This window comes from Cervus elaphus, chromosome 6 (genome assembly GCF_910594005.1).
Source record: "Cervus elaphus chromosome 6, mCerEla1.1, whole genome shotgun sequence".
In the NCBI taxonomy this organism is placed as follows: Eukaryota; Metazoa; Chordata; class Mammalia; order Artiodactyla; family Cervidae; genus Cervus; species Cervus elaphus.
Genome location: NC_057820.1, coordinates 25,509,925 through 25,525,117, shown reverse-complemented (window position 1 = coordinate 25,525,117; position 15,193 = coordinate 25,509,925). Strand labels below are relative to the sequence as shown.

Genomic DNA, 15,193 nt, shown 5'->3' with positions numbered 1-15,193 from the left:
GAATACTAATAACTGAGGTCTATTGGGAGTTGTATCTTTGTGTATGAGCATGATTTAACGTGTGTTAATACCTCACACACAGATTTGGCAGCTTTAGCTGTCAGAATTTTCAATACTTAGTAAAGAATTTTATAAGTGTGCATATCACTGATTTAAAAGGGAAATTTTGGAAAGTATAATTTATATACAGTAAAATGCACAGACCTTAAGTGTTCAGTCTGATGATTTTCATGGTTGAATACATTTCTATAACCACCACCCAAGATAAAATATGCAGCATAGTGTTCATAATCCCACAAGTTCCATCTTGTCCCTTTCCTATTAGTTCTCTGTCTCCAGAGCCCACCACTAGGAAGTAAATCTGATCACAATACTCTTGAACCTCATTTTAATACTTAAACACCAGTTGTTTAAAATGTTAACTTTACATATTTTTTATTATTAATGTACTTTTAGGAATAATACTTTATTTCTTCTGAAATGTTCAAGGTTCTCTGCAACAAGATTTGAAATAATTCTCAGCCATTTTTTTTTTTTTCAGTAGATGTGTAACTCAAATGCATCATGCAATTTGTGAATGGTAGGCAGAAGTATTCTCAGATAGACAAAGGTTCCAACAGTATTTTGAAACATTTTTAGTTTAAACAGAGCTTTTCTCCCCCCTAAAAAATGAGAGCATTTTTCAGTAGTTAACAAACTTAGATTTTTGGTCAGTTTTAGCCTCTCCCACTTTTTTAAGGCTCCCTTTAATGATACTTTTATTTGTTTATTCTTTCAAGCTGGAAAAAATTCCAGTAGTAGAATGAGTGCATCCATGTTGTCAACATGTAGAAATATTTGACTTTGGCTGTTTCTCACAGTGGGGGATAATTGATAACAGTAAGAGAGAGATTTTTTTTTCTATTTTTGGCTGTGCTGGATCTCATTTGAGGCACACAGACATTTTGATCTTCATTGTGGCAGGCAGGATCTTTAGCTGTGGCATATGAACCCTTAGTTGCAGCATGTGAGATCTAGTTCCCTGACCAGGGATTGAACATGGGCCCCCTGCATTGGTAGTCAGAGTCTTAGCCACTGGACCACCAGGGAAGTCCAGGAGAGAGAGATTTTAATAGCAGTTAGCTTCACTATAATTAAATGACATCATAATATAGCAGTGAATTATTTTTTCTAAATCATATATTAAAAAATTAACATCTTGTTACTATTCTTATGATCCTATTGATGAGACCGTCTTTAGAACTTTCATTTCTAAATAAAAAGAGCCCTCCATGACTCCTCTAATTGAATTTCTTTCCTGTTTTTTTTTTAATTGGAGGATAATTATTTGACAATGTTGTGTTAATCTCTGCTGTACAGCAGCATGAATCAGCCATCTGTATACACATGCTCCTCCTCCTCTGAGCATCGCTCTCACTTCCCCCATCCCACCGCCCCGCCCGCCCAGGTCATCTCAGCCTTGAGCTGAGCGCCCTGCGCTATGCAGCAGCTTCCAACCAGCTGTCTATTTTACACACAGTAGTACACGTACACAGTTTTGAGTAGGCTCATTCCTAATCAGAATTGTTGCTGTAATAAACAAGGTGTTCCATTCTATCTTCTACTTGGTTCTAACCAGTTATGTTTGACTTTGCTCTCTAACCTTCAGCTAGACCCCAAAGGACATACTTTTCAGAATTGAACCTAATTCCATTTTTGTTTACTCAGACATCAGTCAGTGATTTGATAGGATGCCCTTGTTTATACAATGTCAGCATGTTTGGTACCTGCAAATGGTATTCCTATAATAAATTTTATTTTCAGTTTACCTGGGTAACATGAAGATATACTGTGGACACAATAATGACATAAAGGCAAGGAAAAAGTAAAACTAATGCTTTATGTAAAAACTAAATCATGCTAATTAATGCTTACGTGGCATTTGAAGAGGTCTAATTTGAATTTAATTAAATATACTTGAAAAAAGATTATAGAAAGGCCAAGATGTTGACATTAAGGTTCATGAAATTAGAATAGTCTGGGTGAGTGATAGAAATTTTTCAAAACATAGTAATAGTTACTTTTGAATCCATCCCTTGTCTTGATTTTTTAAAGAATTGTATTTTGGATATTTTCTGAAATTACTCCCAAAGCAATGCATTATTGTATTAATTTCCATTATTTTCTTTCAAGCAAGTTTTGTTTTGTTTAAACAAAAATGCAGATTCAGTCAGTTCAGTTCAGTCATTCAGTCGTGTCCGACTCTTTGCAACTCCATGAATCACAGCATGCCAGGCCTCCCTGTCCATCACCAAGTCCCGGAGTTTACTCAAACTCATGTCCATCGAGTCAGTGATGCCATCCAGCCATCTCATCCTCTGTCATCCCCTTCTCCTCCTGACCCCAATCCCTCCCAGTATCAGGGTCTTTTCCAATGACTCAACTCATGCGAACATGAGGTGGCCAAAGTACTGGAGTTTCAGCTTCAGCATCAGTCCTTCCAGTGAACACCCAGGACTGATCTCCTTTAGGATGGACTGGTTGGATCTCCTTGCAGTCCAAGGGACTCTCAGGGGTCTTCTCCAACACCACAGTGTAATTTGGGCAAGGGCAATATTATGGCCACCTGATGTGAAGAGCTGACTCATTGGAAAAGACCCTGATGCTGGGAAAGATTGATGGCAGGAGGAGAAGGGGATGACAGAGAATGAGATGGTTGGATGGCATCACTGACTCAATGGAATGAGTTTGAGTAAACTCCGGGAGTTGGTGATGCAGACAGGGAGGCCTGGTGTGCTGCGGTTCATGCAGTCACAGAGTCGGACACAACTGAGCGACTGAAGTGAACTGAATGTTATGAGCTAAGAAAATACTCATATAAGGGGTGTAAATGTGTTGTATGAAAATTTAGGAAAGTGTAATGTTGATGGACATGCTAGTTTTCAATATTGTTTAACATGCTTAGCAGCAGTATAGTTAGTGGTTTGAGGCACTTAGCTAATTTAAATAAATCTTTTTCTTCTCCATTATGCTTGTTATTTCTCATAATTTGGCATTTCTCAGAGTTTGTAATGTGGTTTATTTATTTTCCTGTTAGAGAAATATATTCTTTAATGGAATTTAAACAATTCAGGAGATTATGTCTTTTTTTTTTTTTTTTAATTTTTTGAAGGAGGTAGAATTTGTGTTTTCTAGTTTTTTTCTAATTCCTATTGAAACATTTTAAATTTGCCAGCAAATTTATGCTAGTGTTTTAAGATTGATAAATTATAAGCATCCACATATATTTCTTCTTGAGCATATCAGGTTTTCCACTAACAATATTTTAGATAACCTGGTACTCTTGTAAACATGGATCAAGTCTAATTTCTGCTCTCTGTTTCGGAAGTGCAGTCCAAACAGGACACACGAGTGCATTTTCTTGTTCAATTTTTAAAATCCAGATTCCTGACACATCTTTTATAAGATTTTAAATGTCTTTTTATGTAGATGGGGAGGGATTTTAGGGCAACTTCAGGTTTGAAAAACATAAAAAGATTTCTGCTAACTTGTTTATTGCAGGGAAGCAAAATACAGACAAGAGTTGGATTACTAATGTTGCTTTGTACCTGGCTTAGCAACTGCCCCATTGCAGTGACACACTTTCTTCACAATTCAGCCAATGTTCCATTTGTATCCTTTATGTTTTAGTAAGATACATGTAAGTATTTATCTTTTCTGTTTCTTCTTCTCAACTAGAGGTAGTTCCATGCCTCAAATGTTTGCATTCTCTTTATGTTGCAGACTTTTAAATGGTTAAGGTGATAATGATGCTTGCTTAAGCTGGGGGGGGGGGGGGTGTACATGTATACCACTGTTCTATGTTTTCTTAGATTGTGTATAGAATTTCTTGTTGAAACTTACATGAAATACATGTCAGATTCAAATTGTAAAACGAAGTATTCTTGTTACTATGAACTGTTAGTTTTCTTAACAAAGATTTCAGCTAACAGGACAAATTGCAGAAAATCTTGGAGAAGAGGAACAGTTGGTCCAAGGCTTATGTGCTCTTTTGTTGGGCATTTCGATTTACTTCAATGATAACTCTCTTGAGACCTATATGAAGTAAGTAAGGGGAAAATGATTTGCTGATGTCATCAATAGATAATGATAATTTTTTTTCTGCCAAAGCATAATGTAGACCAGGCTTTTCTGTTTTGTTATGACTTTTTAAGCATCTCAATATACTTATCTCTGTAGAGAGAAACTAAAACAACTGATAGAGAAGAGGATTGGCAAAGAGAATTTCATAGAGAAACTAGGATTTATTAGCAAACATGAGCTGTATTCCAGAGCGTCTCAGAAACCCCAGCCAAACTTCCCCAGTCCAGAATACATGATATTTGATCATGAGTTTACAAAACTGGTAAAAGAACTTGAAGGTAAGATGACCAGAGTTCATTTTGACACTCATTTGAAAGTACCTGTGATTTTATTTTATATGTATATTCTGGATGCATGCAGATTATATGGTAAGCCTAAAAGTATCTTTTTTTTAGCTCTTGGTCTGTAGCCCATTGAAGGACTTTTGGCACTCAGTAAGAATTGGAAAGATGACTTCTGATCTCTCATGCAGTTGTTATTTAGTTGCAAAGTCATGTCCGACTCTTTTGCGACCCCATGGACGGTAGCCTGTCCATGGGATTTCCCAGAAGACAATACTGGAGTGAGTTGCCATTTCCTTCTCCGGGGACTTTTCCCAACCAAGGGACTGAACCCACGTCTTTTAGATTGGCAGGCAGGTTCTTTACTGCTGAGCCACCAGGAAGCCCAAAGCCTCATGCAGTTAGGCCATATGTTTTTACTGATAAGTCTTGATAATAAAGCAGTATTTTTAAATGTCTTCTTTCATAGGTGTGATTACTAAGGCTATTTATAAGTCCAGTGAAGAAGATAAAAAAGAAGAAGAGGTGAAGAAGACATTAGAGCAGCATGACAGCATTGTGACTCACTACAAAAATATGATTCGAGAGCAAGTACGTACTGATGCACAGTCTCTGCTACACTGGGAGTGTAGACACTTTCTGGGGCTTCCCTGGTGACTCCGATGGCAAGGAATCCACCTGAACGCAGGAGACCAGGTTCAGTCCTTGGCTTGGGAAGAGCCCCTGGAGAACGGAATGGCTACCCACTCCAGTGTTCTTGCCTGGGGAATCCAATGGACATGAGAATCTAGCGGGCTACACTTCACGGAGTTGCAATGAGTTGGACATGACTAAGCACTCATACTTTTCTGCTTTAGGGAAGAATTTCTCTTGGCATTTCTAAATGCAAGAGGATACACAAAGCAAAACTCATTGTTTACCTAAATAATTCAAAAGCCTCTGAGTATTCAGCAAACTGAGAGCTTAATATGTGTTTAGCAAGTCTAGTAGTAAAGATAATCAGAAGTGTATGGCAGCACTGAGAAGTACATAATTTATCTAGATAGGGGCTTGGGGAAAACAGAGAAGCTGAGTCCCCCTGAGAGGATAACTATGATTTAGCTCAGCAAAAGGAGAGAGAAGGAAGGCACGTGTTACTGATGTGTACACAGAACCTTTGCTGGCTATGTAAAGGGAAATTTGAGAGGCAAGGCTGGAGGGAAGGAAGGATATGCTGGTGATGAGTGGATATTAGGGAGCTGACAATGATGGTGGTGACTGCTGGTTTTTGTTTCCTGTGTTGTGGGTGCTCACTAAGCACATTTAAACACTGTCACATTTAATTTTCACAGTATCCCTACAGAGTAGAGGAAACTGATTTATTAGAGTGGGTAATGATGAGTTCAGTTGAAACTACAGTTTCAGAATCATCAACTGACATTTTCTCTGCAGGATACCAAGTGAAGCCCACACTTACATAGTATTCAGCACCTTAGCTTCTTTACATTCCTTCAAGCAGTGTTTCTTGGTTTTCTTCTCTCATTTAATTCCTCACTGTGGCGTACATACTTTTATTGGAATGGAATCCTAGGAAGTGCTGCAGTATTATCTGTAAAATAAGATTACTGGTGTTAAAGTTCGAGGGTGGTGAAGACAGTTTCATGGGAGGCGGGTCCACCATCCCTGCACTGCCCTCCGCCCCATGCTGACTGTGCACAGCTCAGGCGGGTGTGGCAAGGAGGAGCTTCAGGGTGGAGCCCTGTAAATGAGAGCTCCCTCCACTTGGTGTACCTCCACAAGGTATACTGCTGGGAATGAAACTCTAAAAAAGAATAAACGTACACTGGAGGTATATTTAGCATTCAGTCTGAGCTTTTCAGTTTATAAGCAAATTAGTAAATTAGAATCATCTTTGAATGATCCAAATTTGAATCATTACTCTGTTCGTGGTTATTAGAATTTTTCATCTATCTTAGTACAAAATCACAGTCATTTCCAGATGGTAAAATGTAATCTTTACAGCAGTGGGAAATAAGAACTTGGAAGGCAATATTATAGCCTATACTTGGAGCTGATAAATATGGTTGATTTGGAAGAAGAAAAGAGTGATTTGACACAATTACTATAATGACTCTTCTTTAGAAATGTTAATTTTAAATATTCTCACCAATTAGAATACCATTTGGCAATTAGGCAACAAGCCTCAAGAGCTATAAAATGTTTATATAAACTCTGAATTATATTTGGAAATCAATCCTAAGGAAATTCTCCAAAATTCAGGAAAACAGTTATATTGACTAAGATATTTATTGTAATGATACTATCATTTAGAAAAATGGAGAGCAGCCTTCGTGTTGTTTTTGAATATAAATTATATTGTATCTCCTGATTAATATGAGGAAATTATGATTGAATAGTAGGCAAATTAAAAGTTAAAAAATGATGTATGGACTGATTATGATAAGTTTAAAAAATTTGGGTTGGAAAAAATTAGAAGAAAATTTTTAAACACACAGATCACATTCCAACCAGTTAAATTAGGAGGTGATTAGAAGTGAAAGCTTTTTTTTGAAATTCTAAATGTTCTATGATTGTCTTTTTTTTTTTTTTAACGTGGACTATTGTTAAAGTCTTTACTGATTTTGTTACAGTATTGCTTCTTGTTTTATGAGTTGGTTTTTTTGGCCAAGAGGCATGTGGGGTCTTCGCTCCCTGACCAGGGATGGAACCCACACCTGCTGCATTGAAAGGGGCTGGACCAGCAGGGAAGTCCCCTGCTTGTCTTTTAGTGTTAAAAGTAATAGAGGTGCATACATATGCTTAAATAATTTGGTACGCAGTTTTTAGTTTGATGGATCATAAAATGAAGTTTTTAAAATTGACACCACCACCCCGCCCCCCAAACCAAAACTCACAGTGAGATCGCAGGTGTGTCATGGAGTGGGGCCCGGAGATCTTACAGTTCTGCTACATATTGACTGGCCTTAGCACATATGTTAATGTGTTATTGCTTAATTGTTGAATGATTTTGAAAATGTTGAGTAGTTTAATATCCTCATCCAAAGTAATCTCTGATTTTTCATTTGTTCTTCTTAATGCTCACTAGTATGAATTTAAATCACTTGAATTATGTTTTCTTTCACAGGATCTGCAACTGGAGGAATTAAAGCAGCAGATTTCTACATTAAAATGTCAAAATGAACAGCTCCAGACAGCAGTCACACAGCAAGTATCTCAGATTCAGCAACACAAGGATCAGTATAATCTTCTTAAAGTACAGCTCGGTAAGTGTAGCTAGCTATTCCTATTGTAGTGTCCCCAAGAGATTATTCTTGTGGACTCATCTTTCTTTAACCTTGATCGCTGTGACAAAAGTGTAAGTCAGAGTTTGAAGTCCAGTCTCTTTGCTATCCATTGATTCTCAACCTTGCTACCTACACATTGAGACCCCTTGAGATTTTTTTTAATACCGATATTGAGACCCCCACTGAAGTTTTTTTTTTTTCCCCCCACTGAAGTTTCTAATTAAATTAGTTAGGGTTTGGGTCCAGGCATCAGTGATTATTACAAGCTCCCCAGGTGATTCTAATGTATAGCCAGTTTCGAATGACTGGTCTAACCTTTCCTTTTTTTTTTCTTTTTTTTTTAATCTGCAAAGTGGAGCTGAGATTTAAATGAAATAATACGTATAAAATTCTAGTTTGGTGTCTGGCACATGCTAAGGGCTCAAATGCTTGTAAATAGTCTCTTTCTATACTGCTTATTGGAATGCTAGCTACTTAGAAACATAGTTTATTTATATGAAGGTGACCAAAATTTTCAGAAGAAAATAACTTTTGCTTCCTCTATTTATGACAATAATTCATCAGTTCTTTTAGGCCATATAGAAAGCTATTCTTTTGTGAAGATTTCTAAAAGGATTTTATTTTCTCTTATATTAATTGATAGAATTGGAATTGAAACTACTATAATTCTTAATTTTAGATCACTGAGCCAGTTTAGTCTAAAGACTATGCTGTTTTTCCTCCCAGAAACCCTGAAAGCATCAGTTCATCATTTTTGTCAGTGCACTGTTTTGCAAAGATGAAATGTGCATACAAAAGTGCCTCCAAAGTAATTATTCAGGAAATTATGTGTTTATTTTATACTTGAATTGTCAGCTGAAAAAATGAAAAATTTCATGCTGACTTCTCAAATTTTATGCCTGATAGGAAAAGACAGTCAGCATCAAGGTCCTTACAGTGATGGGGCTCAGATGAATGGCGTTCAGCCGGAAGAAATTAGTAGGCTGCGAGAAGAGATAGAAGAATTAAAAAGTAATCGGGAACTTTTACAAAGTCAACTGGCTGAAAAAGACTCTCTGATTGAAAATTTGGTGAGTGAGTGTTTTAAAATTTGTAAACGAGGTCAAAAATAATTCTCATTATCCTGCTTGTTTTTATTTCTGGATCCCTTAAGGTAAAGTATCATTTTAAGGTTTTAGAACGTGAGCTCTGGAGTCAGACTGTCTAAAGCATCAGTGCATCCTAGCTAACTGAATTTGAGCAACTTGGTTAACCTCTTGAAACTTGTTTCCTGAGCTGTAAAATGGTTGTGGTGGTATCTGTCCCATTGTTGCAAGAATTAAATAAGGTACTCTGTATGAAGCTCTTTTAATACATGGAAATCACTCAGTAAATACCTGCTTTTATGCTCTTTTCTTCATATTATCTCAGTTAAGTGCTTAGATTTAATAAATTACTTGCTATGAGTTGATTAGCTATGGAAAATTTGTTGACAAGATGTGCTATGTTGAAATGTTATTTTGGGCATAAAATTTTAAATGTCAGTGTGGAATTTTCTGGTATACATGTACCAGGCATAGCTTATATGTGTACAGTTTTGTTTTGCTTTTTCCTAACTGTTTAAACTGAATTTATTTCACAGTTTGTCTCTCTGCTCTTTGTAGAAATCTTCCCAACCATCACCTGGCACAAATGAACAGTCTTCAGCAACAGCAGGAGATTCTGAACAAATTGCAGAGTTAAAACAGGTCACTTTTCAGCTTGATTCAGGCTCTGTTTTGTCTTGTTTTAATTATAATAGCATAACGGCCCCGCATTAATCTAGAACTGCTTTGTCAGGCATCTTCACTTCTCTATCAAGTAAAAGCCATTTGAAAATACAGAAGCTGTTTTAATTGTCTAGTAATGGTATTTTGCTTTTTATGGTGTATTTATTTTTCAGTGGTGTTCTTTTTAATAGATCTCAGCATCTTACCCAGATTATTTGTAGATTGTCAGTAAGCAGTAAAGGAAACTTTAAATATGTTTATAAGCTGCAAATATGAAGATACAAAATCTTGTGCTTAATTTTCTTGGTAACTGCTTGGTTAAATGTATTGGGCATTTAAATCATGCTTTCCAGAAAAATGTTGGTTATTAGAATTGGAAAAGGAAAAACAGAAAGTAAACTTGTATATATCTCAGTTAGATGACTAGCTGAAAATAAAGCAAAATAACTTTTTCTGCTGTAGTAATTTATATTATTTAGAAATGCAAATATGCCTTTTCTTCCTTCCATCCCCCTCTCCTTCCTTCCTTTTCTATAAAAGGAATATATGTTTCTTTTTTTAAAAAAAGTAATACTAAAAAAAGAAATTAACAGCTTGGCCAACCTAGGACTGACTTCCTTCTCTAGTAGTCAGCTGGTCCTCACCCTCTGACGTGCCTGATCAGATGGGAATACCTGGACAGAGAGAAGCAAAATGTCTTATTTTGGTAATTTCTCTGTACCCTAGAGTGGATTCTACAATGCAACATTTTAAAAAATAATAATAATTTATCAATAATGATTTACAACTCTCCAATAATGTGGCCATAATGTTTTGTTCTTATGAGGAAGAGTTAATATGCTGTTCTGATTTTATGAAATCTAAAACTATATTAAAATGAAAATAAGTTATTAATATATACTCTCAGTCTATAAATCCCAAGTAAAAAGTTTTACTTTTCATATTTCCCAAAGATATATTTTAAATAAGTTGTGGGTTTTTTTAATAATATATAGTAAAACAGAGTATAGAAAGAAGACCAAATGGTCTGTAATTTTTACATAACTTACTTTGATAAGTGAAGAAACAGAACAGTCAGAGAAAAGACATGTATGTTCATGATAGAAAATATTAAGAGAATAAAAAACTTTTTACATGACAGCATCCTAGTATCTCCAGACACCTGCCAGATATCGTGGGGGAAGATTGCCCTTGGTGGAGAGCCACTGTTAGAATTGCTTCATTTTCCTGGACTTGTTTTGAGGGGAGTGAGCAAGAAGTTTGGAAACTTCAGCCTTAATACATAAACTTTCAGTTAATTCCACCACTTTCACTACAGTACTACTACTTTCATCAGTGTTTGGTGGCCCCCTAGTCTAAAACCCATCTTATTTTGCCCATTCCAAATAATACACCTCTAGCCTTCAGTCAAGAGAAAAGGAAACGTTACCTGAGGCATAGTTAGGACAGGGATTCAGTACTCTATTTCTAAGCAGACTTTCAACCAACCCTGCTGGGTTTTTGTTATTGTTGTTATTTTTACTTATTTGGCTGAATCGGGTCTTAGTTGCGGTGTGTGGACTTTGTTGCTCCGTGGAATGTTGGATATTAGTTCCTGGGCCAGGGATCAAACCCACCACCCCTGCATTGCAAGACAGAGTCTTAACCACTCTACCCCCAGGGGAGTTCCAGCCCTACTGTCTTTGACCCCAGTTTTACTCACAGTTCCAAAACATTGGTGGTGCGGGTTCCCAGGCCTTTGGTAGTTCTGCATTATACGCCAGGCAGCAGCGTGGCTTTCTAAAAGGTCAGCTTCTGTTTCAGCCCTCACAGGTGTGCCGGTTGGTTACCACTGTCATTTGCTTTCTGAAATTCCACAGTTTAGTGCTATTTTCTCTTCTCTTATTCTCTCTCCCTGTGGGCTTCTCCCCCCTGCCTGCCCTTTCTCAGTCCTTCTCTCCCTCCTCCTTCCCCACCTTCCTCCCTCCCTTCTTCCCACCTTTTCTTCCTTTCCTCCTTCTATCCTCCCTTTGTGATTTTTCACACTGGATCTTACAAGGAAGCAGAGGTGAACATGTTTAATGTACACATTTAATTCTCCATCTTGAACCAAAAGTTCAAGAGTCGTTCTTTCACTTAAATTTTAAAACTCAGAAGTGATGATTTTAGAGAGGCCAAGGAAGGAAATAATTTCTTCCTGTAAATAGACATTTCCTTGATGAAATTAATACTGTTTAATGTTACAACCCAACTCTTTTTGTCTCTTAGGAACTGGCAACTTTAAAATCTCAGTTAAACACACAGTCTGTGGAGATTACCAAACTACAGGCCGAAAAACAGGAGCTGTTACAGAAAACTGAAGCATTTGTAAGTTTTTTGTTGTTGTTGTTCTGAAAGGTAGTATATGCAAGATCAGGAGGTTGTTTCTCAGCCACTATGGAAAAGAAGCAAATTTGTCAGCACCTTCCTTTCAGGTATTCATTAGCCAGAGTTTCAGACACATAGGCTTCTTGGCCAGTGTATTATAGTCAGACTTGCCAGGTCAGTTTTATCAGTTAGTTGTGGTTCATTTTGTTGGCATTTTATTTGTTTATTTGGCTGCCCCAGGTCTTAGTTGCAGTGTGTGGGCTCTAGTTCTCTGACCCAGGCATTGAACCCGGACCCCTGTATTGGGAGGGCAGACTCTTAGCCACTGGATCACCAGGGAAGTCCCTGTTGGTGTTTTATATTTCACCCCATCTTGCAGTCTAAGCTGGCAGGTTTTCTGCTGGTATAAAATCATCAAAAACCTTATTGGTGACCCATGCAATTCCCAGGGTTCCAAGCCAACAAGCAAGAAGGTTCTCCTGGATCCCTCCTGGGGAACCACATCTCTATTCCACCTTCTGCAGAGATAGGTTGATTGGGTCCGTGTGTCACATGAGTAACCTCTTCACAAATGGTTGTGCAGGCACACACTTGGTGTTTCACTGGGACATGCTTTGTCGTTGATTGCAGTAGGGATAGGCCAAGAATTTTCTAAATCATCGAGTTCTGACTCCCTTTTGCTTAACAATTCCTTTTTCAATCTGTCTTTATCCTCTCATTTTACTGTAAGCAGCGAGGAGAAACCAGGTCACACCTGTAATGCTTTGCTTAGAAATTTCCTCAGCTAGCATAGTTCATCACTCACAAGTTCTGCTTTCCACAACACTAGAACACAAGTCAGCCAAGTTCTTTGCCACATTATAACAAGGATCACCTTTTCTCCACTTCCAAATAACATGTTCCTCATCTCTCTTTATGTGCGTGCATGCTCAGTCACTTGAGTTGTGTCCAGCTCTTCGTGACCCCATGGACTACAGCCTTACAGGCGACCCTGTCCATGAGATTTTCCAGGCAAGAATACTGGAGTGGGTTGCCGTTTCCTACTCCAGGGGATCTTCCCAACCCAGGGATCTAACCTGGGTCTTCTGTATTGACAGGTGGATTCTTTACCACTGAGCCACCTGGGAAGCCTCCACCTCTATCTGAGACCTCACCAAAACTTTTAACATCCATACTTCTACTAGCATCCTGTTTACAATGCCATGTGTTTTCTCTGAGACCATAGAAACTTTCTCTACAGTCTGCCTCTTTCTTTAGGAGCCCTTACTGGTATTGCCTTTAATGTTCATATTTCTGCCAAAAGTGTCTTCAAGGCAGTTGAGACTTTGTCTAACATGAACCTCAAAATTCTTTTGCCTCTTCCAGTTCCAAAGCCCTTTCCTCATTTTAAGGTATTTGTGAGATCAACACCACCACTTCCCAGTATTTTGAAAGAAAAAAGATGAGGGAAGGACTGAGAATTTTTTATTTAGTACAACTTCCTATAACCCTTAAGTAAATACTTGCATTTTACCAGTTAATGGCATTCAACTCAATTTCCCCATCTGTCTTTCTGAAATGATAGTATAGTCTTAACTTATAGGAATTTTATGAGGAAAAGACTGATAAGTATTCTCTACATATTAAATGCTATGCCGTAGCTAGATTAGAGCTGCGTCATTGATAACTTGCCTGATCTGGCCTTGAGGCTGCTTAAACCAACCTTTGTTATACTCTGATGAGAGCTTGTACCACACCACTCCTGACCCAGCCTCCTGCTCCACTGTAAAGGCAACTCATCTTTTTAGGGAGAGCATGTTATTGAGGGTAAATACTGAAAGAATTAGATTTTTCTGTTACTGGAAATAAAATTTCAAAATAGCAAGAAAAATCATCATTAGAATTTCATATTATAACTTTAAAGAAACTTTTTTTTTTTCCAATTTTTACTTTTAGGCAAAATCAGCTCCTGTACCAGGAGAGAGTGAAACTGTAATAGCTACAAAAACTACTGATGTGGAAGGAAGACTGTCAGCATTATTACAGGAAACTAAAGAGTTAAAGGTTGGTTTCGTGAAACTTTTTTATTCATTGTATTTGATGTGAAATGCACTCCAGGGAATTTGATTTTATTTCATTTAATTTCTCAAATTCTTAGATTTATGAAGAAAGTTAATGGGACGTAATCTTACCTCACAAGAAGTCCATTCCTATTTTGATGACTAAAAGTGGCACAAATGAATATTTCTAAATGCTATTTCAAATAATGGTATCAAATATGTAAAATAAGGTTGTATGTAAAAACATATATTTTATATGTTTTTATATGTTATATACATAGTATGTATGTATATACTATGTATATAGTATGTAAAACATATATTTTAGTCAAAGTAAAAAGAGTTAAGTTTTCTTATCAATCTCTAATCACAGTAAGAAACAAGGAGTATAGCTTTGGCTAATACACAAGCCGTAGGCTAAAGAATACAGACACCTTAAATCCTGCCAGGCTATTGTGTGACAGAAAAATCAAAATAGATAGGATGAAGTAACGAATGAGGTAACAGTAATGAAACTAGAAAGGTAGGAATTAAAACATGGCAAGAGGAAGATAATGTGTGATTTTGCCTTTTGGATTGTGGTCAAAGTATTTTATATTTAAGCTATGGATTTTACTTGAAGCTATCTTTCTTTCCCATTTAATTGTATATATGTGAAGTTGGGATAAATTTTTTTTTTTTACTTTGAGTCCTAACTCTGGTGCTAACCAGGCTTCTGCTGTAAGATGTTATGTCTTTATTTATTCCTCTGATTATCTGAAATAGTAGGATTTTTTTGAGGAGTAGGTAATTAAAACTACTTTTTTGTTGTCAAACTCAGATTTTCACAGCAGTCATCTTTGATGTATAGCCTAACATAAATTCTCATGTTACTAGGTGACTGTGTGTGTGTGTATATTTTAAATCTCCTGTCCCCCCAACACCTAACCCCAAACTCTTCAGATTGCATGAGTACAGAGATCTGTCGTAGAAAGAATATATTTGTTAAAACCATAGGAGAGTAAATACTAATTTTTGATTGTGATTTTCACCTTTCCTCTCTTAGAATGAAATTAAAGCTCTGTCTGAGGAAAGAACTGCTATTAAAGAGCAGCTGGATTCATCTAACAGTACCATTGCCATCTTACAAAATGAGAAAAACAAGCTCGAGGTGGACATTACAGATTCTAAAAAAGAACAAGATGATCTCTTGGTGCTGTTGGCCGATCAAGATCAGAAAATATTTTCATTAAAGAATAAACTCAAGGAACTTGGTCATCCAGTAAGATTGCGATGTTTCCAAAAATGGTTTATATGTGTTTCTTTATGATGTGTTTTTAAACATTGTGCTGTGTCTTGGGAATATTGTTATGCTTGTATATCAATACTACAGG

At 36.9% G+C, this 15,193-nt stretch overlaps 1 protein-coding gene across 4 annotated transcripts in view; it reads left to right on the top strand.

Annotated features, from left to right (window-relative positions):
• Window positions 1-15,193, top strand: part of USO1 (USO1 vesicle transport factor) — a 76,094-nt gene that overhangs the window by 59,472 nt on the left and 1,429 nt on the right. For all 4 annotated transcript variants that reach the window (XM_043906460.1, XM_043906458.1, XM_043906459.1 and 1 more), the window contains 10 exons: window positions 3,541-3,651; window positions 3,965-4,083; window positions 4,219-4,400; window positions 4,873-4,994; window positions 7,528-7,666; window positions 8,594-8,757; window positions 9,331-9,414; window positions 11,683-11,781; window positions 13,717-13,824; window positions 14,866-15,081. In XM_043906460.1, coding sequence (XP_043762395.1) covers window positions 3,541-3,651; window positions 3,965-4,083; window positions 4,219-4,400; window positions 4,873-4,994; window positions 7,528-7,666; window positions 8,594-8,757; window positions 9,331-9,414; window positions 11,683-11,781; window positions 13,717-13,824; window positions 14,866-15,081 — 1,344 coding nt within the window. The remainder of the gene's footprint in view (window positions 1-3,540; window positions 3,652-3,964; window positions 4,084-4,218; window positions 4,401-4,872; window positions 4,995-7,527; window positions 7,667-8,593; window positions 8,758-9,330; window positions 9,415-11,682; window positions 11,782-13,716; window positions 13,825-14,865; window positions 15,082-15,193) is intronic.